Genomic DNA, 11,376 nt, shown 5'->3' on the forward strand with positions numbered 1-11,376 from the left:
TTAATGTTAGTTTGTAATATATTTAAATTTATAGATAATTTCCATGTTTACACTATTTATTTTAAGCTTTTTCTACTTTTTAAAATTTCAACGGTCAGAATCAAAGTTTATGGATGGTGTGGTATTTTAGACCCAATCTTAAGCGCTAAATCGAGGTCGAGTTCAGACAACACGTACACCACCCGAGTGTGCTAAAATTATGCTATTTTATGCTAAATATTCTTTATCATATGACATAACGTCACATAAGTATATATGTAACTATAGTATTAGTACCAGGAGTTTCTGTTTGGGGGTACCTGTGCTTCAGGCAGAGAGAGAGAGAGCAAAAAATAAAATAAAATAATAACCGTTCGTGAAACACATAAATTGTTCGCGAACGTAATGTTGCCTCGCTATTGCTGAACACAGAAGGCTATCAAACAAGATGTCTGCGCCCACGAAGGAACATGCGAATCATTACTCGTCAAGCGCTAATGAAAAAGTATCGGTGGAAAAGCCATGCCGCTCATGTACCGATTTTAAAACATGGATGAAACTAAAAGGGAAGTCCACTGAGGTGATCGAGTGATACTGGAATATTTAAAAAACTAAAATGTTTCGTGGAAACAAAACGTTTATTCTTTATCATGTTTAAATGTTGTCGTCAAGGTCAGAAAAGCTTACGTAATATAAAATATGATATGACTTTTGGCAATCTGAATACTAGTATTCGAAATTTGCCTAGAATTTGTTACAGTGAAAATCAGAATTTTATTTGTATTAATTATATTATGGTTTTTTGTTGGCCTTTTTTTTCTCCATCAGAACAACAATAATCAGTGATAATTAATAATGAAAATAAAAGTAAGCATGGGTCCCAGATGGGCTATTTCATGTTCTATCCAGTGCACCATGACTGGTATATCAAAGGCCGAGGTATCTGATATCCTGTCTGTGGGACTGGGATGGTACATATAAAATATCCTTTCTTACTAATAGAAAAATGTTGCGGATTTCCCTGCTAAGATTATATGTCACAATTACCAAACGTTTTACATCTAATAGCCGAAGATAAATGAATCAGTGTACTCCAGTGGTGTTGTTAAATAAAAACAAAATTTAACTGATGATTCGTGGTACTTAATAATTGTATTAAAACAGCTTTGTAGTTGAAGAAATGTTTTAATTGTTACTTGAGCAAAAAATGCAATGTTTTTTTTCATACATAATTCATGCAATCAAAATTGCACGTGTGCTTACAATCGGCCTACCCCTGCTTACTGTTCAAACAATGTAACTATTGAGTTGCATTATTTAGTATTTTCAAGTATAGATGTACAAAATGTCAAGAGCAAAGTATATATGGCTGCAATTTGCTTGGTTGAATTTATGTCTTGAAGCAATCAATAAAAAAGGAACTGTTTTTATAATTATTTTCATTGATTTAGCAGTCAGCAGATAGCTGTATGGTGTTTAAAATATTGCTTGAAAGATAAGGTGGGACAAACTTCTGTTTTGCTTTTTAAATAGCTTTGGTTGTTTTTATTTTTTATCTAAATATTTTATAAATATGCCAATAATTTTAATATCATTTTATTACAGAAATGTCATGTAGTATTTGAAAAAAATTTATAATATGAAATACTGTATATATTTGCAAATACATGTATGTTCACGAAATTTACAAGAAGCTGCAGAAATCGCAAACATTCTGATAGCATAGCGAATGCAATTATATACCATTTCAAATTTAGCAGTGAAAATATGCTTACAGATAGATAAAAAAAACCCACCATAATACATCACACTATATTACGTTATGTAATGTGAATCCTCTCCCACCCCCAGTGAGCCTGTTTAATACCTCATCCCCCCCCCCCCCCCCCCCCCCCCCCCCAAATACCTGCAGTTCATGTGGTTTTATACGGCAAGTGACACACAGGTATATTCTAACTACGGGATTTGTTTGAGTACATGTATTGAGCGGAAATTTTGTGCATAGCTTTACCAGGTACGGTTTCAGATAAAGTTTGACTTTCGTGATGATTTTTTATTGATTTTTTTTAAGGGAAAAGCTATCGACGAAAAGCATCTATCAACATGCCCATTGGACAAGAACGAGCTGGGACGCAACACATGGTCTTTCTTGCATACTATGGCAGGGTATTACCCCAGAACACCATCCGTACAGGAGAAGTTGAATATGACTCAGTTTATGCAGCTGTTTGCTCAGTTCTACCCTTGTGATTACTGTGCCAAAGATATGAGAAATGAGTGTGTATTAAGAATAGAAATAATATTAATTTTAACATTTTTAGAAAACATAATAGTTTTATGACTCATCATGCTAGGCACAAGTTTTTGGCATAACTTGCAAGTCACAAAAAGATATGAAATATTCGCAATCTGAATTTCAAAATTCAGACTTCTTATTTTAACTTTTGAGTCATTATCATACTTCTTACACTCAAGTGGGAGTCAAACCGAACATTAGATATATATTATATTTACTGAAATAATGGTTGTTATACTTATACTTTTAAAAATTGCATTTCATAGCACTGGAAGAAAGGAAGATAGTGACATAACTAATATATATGTATCTATGCTAATTTTTGTTGGGTTTTTTTTTTTTTTTTTTTTTTTTCCAAACTGCAGCTCTCCTAAATTTGGTTTTAATGAATTATCTCCCTTCGATCATTCTGATTTAATTCCTTGAGTTAATAATTATTATAAATATTGTAATGTATATTAAAAATAAAAATTGTTTATGCATGTAATTAGAAATTCATGGACAATACATGTTTTAGTGTCAAATTAACAGAGAACAGTTTGAAATAGTAAAGTGTCATGGCCGTACCCTCCGGGGGGGCAGGGGGGGCAGCTGCCCCCCCTGAGAATCTTGTCCTTTTTTTTTTTTTTTTTATATATCTCCAGTAATAGCATAGAAATGTTTAATCTTTATAGTATGTTAAAAATTATTTATAAAATTTAGTGCCCCCCCATGGATTTTGGTCAGGGTACGGCCCTGAGTGTTGAACACCAAACAGATAATGTTGAAAATTTGCCGAGATGTAGTTACACAAATATTAAAATCTTTTGTCACTATAGCAGCTATTTACAGTGGACATTTTGTTTTCAAAATTTACATTAGGTACAGTCGTTAAATGAATTGAAAATTGATTAGCAAGTATTTTTTAATATTTTAGAATTGTGAAGAGATCTCTGAACTTTTTCATCTCGAATCACAGTGTGATACTGAAGAAAGTATTCCCTCATTTAAAGGGACATACCCTAGTTTTTAAACACTAAGGCATATTTTTGACTATTATAGCTGTTTTTGATAACTGAACTCATACTTTACTTAGATTTTATGGTTTAGATTATCAATTTCTGTACATTCGAAGTATTTATGGTCATCCTGGTGTTTTTAATATCACAAAATACATTTCTCATATTTTTAAAAACGCATGTGCGTCTGAGAAGTAACAGTTATGGAGTCGAGTTTTAGTCTATTTTTAGAGGTTATTTCACCATTTCAAAGTCACAGACTCATGTTTCACTCAATTGTAACTATATCCAAATGTGTTACAGGTTTGTAGATTAACTAAACTTAGTGTTAATTTTCACGCATGAAACTAGGGTCTGTCCCTTTAATACCGCTTTTACTGTACATGTATGTTAAGAAGACTGTTCTGAATTTGCTGCCACTATAAGTTATATCTCAGGTCTCGTAATAGCAAGTAAAATATGGCTTGTTGATAGATTTTGAAAAATACAAATGTAGCAGGCTAAAAGAAATATGTCCTGCTTTGAAAGAAAGAAAGAAAAATGTTTTATTTAACGACGCACTCAACACATTTTATGTACAGTTATATAGCGTCAAACATATGGTCAAGGACCATACAGATATTGAGAGAGGAAACCCGCTGTCGTCACTTCATGGGCTACTCTTTTTGATTAGCAGCAAGGGTTCTTTAGTAATTCAGATACAAATGAAAAGGTTAATGAACTTAATGGGCAACGACATTCAAACGGGAATCTTAAGATGAGCAATTTTCGTAGCTTTTCTCCTATCATAAATATGAAAAGATTATCTTTGTGTGCTAGAACAAACTTAAAAGCTACCAGGCAAATAAAAATTAGGTTTGTTTGTCCTAACCCGACCGACCCTTGAAAATCGACTCCGTGTCAAAATCCTTTTTGACCTCTTTTTGGGGATGATTTTTTTTTTTTTTTAAATATTTAATCAGTTACAACTGGGACAGTGTAAGGGGAGAGTTTGGAACAGTGTGTGAAAAAATATGGATGTCTCTGAGATGTGCATGTGTATTTTAGAACATTATGGAATTAAAATATAACAGAATCACAAGCTAAAAAGTAGATGACATAATCATACATGCATCTGTCTTTTTAAAAAAAAGGGCTTGCAATTTTTTTTGGGGGGGTTTTGCAGGCCACCATTTCTAGCCTTGTAACTATAGACTAGCAGAACATTTTTAGTGACATTTTAAATATATAGGCTAACAGAACGTTTTCAGTGACATTTTCAATATATAGACTAACAGAACGTTTTCAGTGACATTTTCAATATATAGACTAACAGAACGTTTACAGTGACATTTTCAATATATAGACTAACAGAACGTTTTCAGTGACATTTTCAATATATAGACTAACAGAACGTTTTCAGTGACATTTTCAATATATAGACTAACAGAACGTTTTCAGTGACATTTTCAATATATAGACTAACAGAACGTTTTCAGTGACATTTTCAATATATAGACTAACAGAACGTTTTCAGTGACATTTTCAATATATTTGGAAAGTTTGTTTTAGAATATCATTGTCAGAATATGTAAGGCTTTTCTGGTCATCTGGTCATCCTAATGTTTGTCAGGGGCAGGACGTAGCCCATTGGTAAAGCGCCCGCTTGATGCACAGTTGGTCTGGGATCGATCCCTGTCGAAGGGCCCATTGGGCTATTTCTCGTTCCAGCCAGTGCACCACAACTGGTACATCAAAGGCCGTGGTATGTACTACCCTGCCTGTGGGATGGTGCATATAAAAGATCCCTTGCTGCTAATTGAAAAGTGTAACCCATGAAGTGGCGACAACGGGTTGCCTCTCTCAATATCTGTGTGGCCCTTAACCGTAAATAAAATGTGTGGAGTGCGTCATTAAATAAAATATTTCCTTCCTTCCTTTCCTAATTTTTGTAGTACATGTTGCTCAAACTTTGATTTTATTTTCAAATATATATATTTTTTTGTACTCTGGCTTAACAATATGTTAATTGTAGCTTAACAATATAGAGTTAAATATGTTTTCGCGTTGTTGTTTTTCAGTTTGAAGCGGAGTCCTCCAGATGTTTCAAGTCAGGACAATTTTTCTCAGTGGCTTTGTCGACTTCACAACACTGTGAACAAAAAGCTGGGGAAATCCGAGTTTGACTGTCGCCAAGTGAACGAGAGATGGCGTGATGGGTGGAAAGATGGAAGCTGCGGATGAAATAAGCTGAATCGTGTTGTTGTTACGTTATACTGTTAAAGTTTAAACTTTATTTAACAAAGGACAAAGAAAAGTGATTTCTGCATATTGCAGTTCTTGGAGCCATCTAAGGGGCCTTTTACTGTTATTGAGATTGTTATTATGAGTGTACAAACCATGCACTAATGAGGATGGGATTAGTTCCAGGCTTTGGTTTTTTTAAGCAAACAAAACATGTTGAAAAAAATGTTACTGATTATATTGATGTTTACTTTTAGAATTGGGGAGTGTGGGTGTGGGAGATGAGTACCAAAAAACAAGTATGGTTTGTATGGTCGTAAAACAATGTTGATAAGTATGAACAGCCCCTCTAGAGTTTTAGTTGTGAGAGTAACTTCGTAATTCCAGTGCTAAAGCATTGACAATCTGTCTAAGTTAAAGAGACTGTCCCGAGTTTCTAAAACTCAGTGGTTTTTGTATCTTTCAAATATTTGTATGTCGCTCAAACAGGATTTGGTCTTCCAATAATTTTGTATGTATGAAAACATAGTGTGTGTGTGTATATATATATATATATATATATATATATATATATATATATATATATATATATTGGGACATAAAATTGAGTTTGATCTAGTACAATCAATAGGATGATCAGAAATACAATTAATACACAGCCAGTAATATTTTATGTATTTAATTGCACTTTTATCATCCATTAAAGGCTTTTGTAGGAGATATCGCTGGCACTATAATTACATATGTAGCAATATCTCCTGTGATATTCTCCTAGGAGATGCCGCTTCTTTTGTTACATCACTATGTATGTTTCAGCACTAAACCTATCATTGGTCACATCACGCCACTTGTCATTCTGCTAGTTAACGAGTTTACCACTGCCAAATATAGTGACATTCAACCCACATTACTGACATTGTGTACCATTGTCGCAAATAAAAAGAATACCCCCTTGTGTCTTGTGATATGATAATTTATCAACTCGTGCTGATAAATTATAATATCACAAGACACTCGGGGAGTATCCTCTACATAGTTGTTAAAATTCTCTGTTAATAGGCAACATCTTTACAGTTACAGCAAACTTGGGACAGTGTCTTTAACATTGTTGTCAAGTTTAACAGTAGTTATTTATTGTTTTTCTCAGGAAATGTTTTGAGAAGGTATCTTGTACACATGTGTTGAGGAGGTTATAATTTTTATAAGAATTGAAAAATGAAACGAACACCTTCACCCACTGATTCCAAAAACATACCTTTGAGTGTTGGCACTCATTTCAGAGGGGGTTATTGCCAGGGTACTATTTTAATCAATCGAAAAACTGTTGACAAGGATATTCCTTGCTCGTGAAAGTGTAATAGTGATTATGAAAATTGTGAATGGCTTCTAAGAATTTTAATGATGGCAGTCACTTAATAATACCAGCACCAAAGCATTAACAATCAGTCTTAAGTTGACTTTGCTCTTGAAGAGTTTTCTGATGGAAACACACCAAAAATGTCTGGTACACATATACGGTTATCTAGCTTGTCTACTATGTAACTCATTAGTCACCTATCAGTCCAACCGCAGGTGACTTTCAGGGCCGTACCCTGATCAAAATCCTAGGAGGGGGCATTACTTTTTATAAACAAATGAAACACTATACAAATTAAATCCGGAGTTGTGTATGCTATTTTCTGGAGTGAACTTTTTTTTTTAGATTCTCAGAGGGGGCAACTGCCCCCACTGCCCCCTGGAGGGTATGGCCCTGACTTTATAACTTTTTAGAAGCATCACGAGGGGTTTATGGATTTTTATACCCTCTGTATGCTCTTGTAGCATGGAGATTGTAGCAAGAGCATACAGAGGGTATAGAAATTCATAAACCCCTTGTGATGCTTCTACAACGAATTTATATTGCCGAAATGTTTAATTACAAGATTTTCTTCAAGCACATCAAGGTGTATTAATAATGTTCAATAAAAATTCAATAGCAACGTCATGTACCAAGTTTAGTGTTATTATAAAGGGATGTAAAGTGACGTCATTCAAATTCAGAATTAGCTGTATTATTACAATGCTTCGCCACATTAAAATGCTCGCTTTTCTTCAATTTCATTTTCCGAGTGGTTGGCAAATTGTTTGACAGCCATGTTTTATTTACGGTGGTAACAAACAAATGTTTTTGCATGGCGCATTAGTACAAAAACAACAGTCCGATGTTACACGTGGGGTATAAGAGATTTGACTCGGGGTATAAGTAGACCCAGTGGTTTTCCGTTTAAAAAAAAACTATTTTCCGTTTCATGTTTTTGTAAATTCCGTTTCATTTCCGTTTCAGAATGCAACGTGTAGGCCTAATTAACAATTTAAATAACACAAGCTGTGACAAATTAACATAACAGGCAGACAACGCTGTTTCCTTTTTACTTTTTACTATAATCCTTGACAAAATTTTAAAGTTTTAAGTTTTAAAAGATGAAAAAAAATTAAAAGTACCTTTTGTCAAATATATCATATAAAAAAAATACCGTTGGGTATGTTTTATTTACTTTGTACGAAACCAAAATAAGGCTCCGAAAATTGACTGGTGTCGACATACATCGCTATTTGTTGTTAAATCAAAGTAGGCCTTCATATTAGTAGTGAAAAATCGGAGCAAAGGTTACAGTTATAACAACTACATAAAGCATATTTGTCCAACAATTAAGTGCACTGTTTTATTCAACGGGGCTTAGTGTTAACAAAACATAAAAATCAGTCTTCTATGACAAACGTTAGCGACAAACCGCTGACTGAACTTACGCCTGAAAAAAAAAAAAAAAACCCTGTCCCGTCTGCGCAGACGCAACAGACTAAGCAGTGAACCAGTCCCAAGTTCAGCCAGCAAACATTTCGCTGAATGTAGCACTGGTAAATACGACACTACGTGTTTGCCAATAGTACTGCACACGGGCCAATCGTCAGTTTTACAGTGTGTGGCAATAGTAAAATGGTATTAATTTTTTTAACTTCGCGGAAAATCGTAATTCCGTTTCACAATAGGAATTCCGTGAATTCCGTCTGTTTTCCGCGATCGCGTAAAATCACTGGGTCTATATAAGGGTTTTAATCCAAGGTTAAATAACCAATGAAATTAGAGTGTTTTACATGAAGGTGTCATCATTCTTCTGTCTGTCCAACTGTCCCACATAGTTTCTGTACCGGACCAGACCACTGGCTATCTAGAGGCCGGACCCGGGATGGACATGCCCAAAATCTTAGTGGTATAGGGGCATGTTAAAAGGGTACTCTCACTCACTCTCACACTCTCTCACACACACACACACACACACACACACTCTCTCTCTCTCTCCTCTCACTCTCTTCTCTCTCTCTTCTCCTCTCTTCTCTTCTCTCCTCTCTTCTCTCTTCTCTCTCTCTCTTCTCTCCTTTCTCTCCTCCCCCCTCTCTCTCCCCTCCCTCCCGGAACAGACCACTGGCTATCTAGAGGCCGGGCCCGGGATGGACATGCCCAAAATCTTAGGGGTATGTTAAAAGGGTACTCACTCTCTCTCACACACTCACACTCACTCACTCACTCACTCACTCACTCACTCACTCTCTCTCTCTCTCTCTCTCTCCCCCCCCCCCCCCCATAGTTTTGCATATTTGTTTTATTCACATGCCTTAAGATATTGAGCTGGCATTTTGTATATAGCTTTATCGTGTACTGTTACAGATGGAGTTTTATTTTCGTGCAGATTTACCCATTTTCACAGAATTATGGCCCTTGAATTTAGGAGACACAAAAATTTGTTGGTCCCGTTAGAGGACATGTATAACTGTGTAGCAGTACTTTTAGAATGCTTGTTCCACTATTTTTTAATTCCATAAAAAAAGTTAGTTTGTTTTGTTTAATAACACCACTAGAGACCATTGATTTATTAATCATCGGCTATTGAATGTCAAACATTTGGTAATTCTGATGCGTAGTCGTCAGAAAAAAACACCTACATTTTTCCTAATGCAGCAAGGGATTTTTTTATATGCACTTTCCCACAGACAGGAAAGCACATACCACAGCCTTTGACCAGTTGTGGTGCATTGGTTGGAATGAGAGAAAAAATCACTCCAATGAATCCACAATTGGTGTTTCGATCCTACGATCAAGCGAGCACTCATCCAACTGAGCTAAATCCCACCCCTTCAATTTCATAATGCTCTAAAATATAAATGACTAAATACATGTAAAACATTAACAGGTGTCAAGAGTTCCAAGTGAATCAGCGATCAGGGGCCAATACAGGATTGTTTAGGGAGAAGGGCAGATTGTGCTGACATGACTAGTAATTAATTATCAGGGATGTCATTAATAGCTGGAAGTCGGCAATTTTTTGCCATCTGTTTTTTAAGATGTTACCCAGTAATGAGAATTACAAAAAAAACATATTATATATGCGTCCTGGTGACTAAATGTTAGTATTTTTACATAATTTATGCATGCTGATAACTTTGTGATGTGTGTTTGAAAGTCGTCAATTCATTAATATTAGCTGGTAGTTTATGTATGGTGTTGATCTATAATGTGATACGAAAGGTCGTTTTAACAGTATCCTATCATTCTGATCGCTTTTTCTCTTTTGATTTGTACTGCCGACCATCTTCATTGTACTTGCCCGATGCCACACTTCGCAAGGATATTTTTGCGCTCAGGTCCAGTCGACTACTGGTATATGCTGATTTTTACATAGATGAATTCCATAAATACACTGGCAATGGAAGCCTCCATCTTTGTTAGTCAACACAAAAATGGCAAAATACATTGTGGTGGTATATTATAAGACTCCATCATATGTGGTCATGTGGGATAGAAAAAGTACACCCAAGGTGGTGGAAATTTCAACCTTAGACGAGGCTTGCCGAGTCTTTTTCTCTCATTCATTCGGTAAGTAAACCATTATTTTACACAAATAGACAAAGATGGCTGAACAAGTAACTATTTTATTTGACCATTTTATCATAAATAAACTACACTATCATATTTATCATGTTTGTTTTATGTGTTAAATATAATTTAACACTACAAATTAACAAGATAACTTTTATAATAAAGGTTTTAATAACAAAATATTAATATAAAACTCTTGTCTAATGAGCTCACGTCACCATCTCACATTAATATGATGTCATATATTACCAACGAGTGCACGTGATATCCCATGTAGGACAGACATTTCCTTCATAACTTTCTTTCATGAGATAGCTCTGTCCTATATACCGGAGGATGAGAGAAATATATATAGCCTCTGGGTAATGAAGGGTGGCTATCTACATGGCAGTCATATTTTGGGGGCTAGCCCAGTGTAAGACAGGTTAAATCAAAGCATGGGAAATTGCATCATTCTTAGGTTTTGATATCAACTCGTTTAGGACACCTGTTGCCTATAATTTCATTTACACCTGTTATTTCTGTTCTTACTGACATCAGCGACTATTGATCTTAATCTGAGCAAGGCGTAGCCCAGTGGTAAAGCGTTCGCTTGATGAGAGGTCGGTCTGAGATCGATTCCCGTCGGTGGGCCCATTGGGCTATTTCTCGTTCCAGCCAGTGCACCACGACTGGTATCTCAAAGGCCATTGTATGTGTTATCCTGTCTAGGATGGTGCATATAAAAGATTCCTTGCTGCTAATCAAAAAAAGTAGGCAATGAAGTGGCGACAGGTTTCCTCTCTCAATATTTGTGTGGTCTAACCATATGTCTGACGCCATATAACTGTAAATAAAATGTATTGAGTGTGTCATTAAATAAAACATTTCCTTCCTTAATCTGAGTAAGGGTAAGTGTCGGTGTGGTGCATTTTCCCATCAAAACAGGAATGAGACATTGCCTCTTTGATTGTATATGTATTACCGAG

At 35.4% G+C, this 11,376-nt stretch overlaps 1 protein-coding gene across 1 annotated transcript; it reads left to right on the forward strand.

Annotated features, from left to right (window-relative positions):
• Nucleotides 1-289: 289 nt before the first annotated feature.
• LOC121379383 (FAD-linked sulfhydryl oxidase ALR-like) lies at nt 290-6,055 on the forward strand. The gene is made up of 3 exons (XM_041507974.1): nt 290-559; nt 2,051-2,256; nt 5,334-6,055. The coding sequence occupies exons 1-3, from the start codon at nt 428-430 to the stop codon at nt 5,494-5,496; spliced, it is 501 nt and encodes a 166-aa protein (XP_041363908.1). The 5' UTR covers nt 290-427; the 3' UTR covers nt 5,497-6,055.
• Nucleotides 6,056-11,376: the final 5,321 nt, after the last annotated feature.

This window comes from Gigantopelta aegis, chromosome 8 (genome assembly GCF_016097555.1).
Source record: "Gigantopelta aegis isolate Gae_Host chromosome 8, Gae_host_genome, whole genome shotgun sequence".
NCBI classification, from domain to species: Eukaryota; Metazoa; Mollusca; class Gastropoda; order Neomphalida; family Peltospiridae; genus Gigantopelta; species Gigantopelta aegis.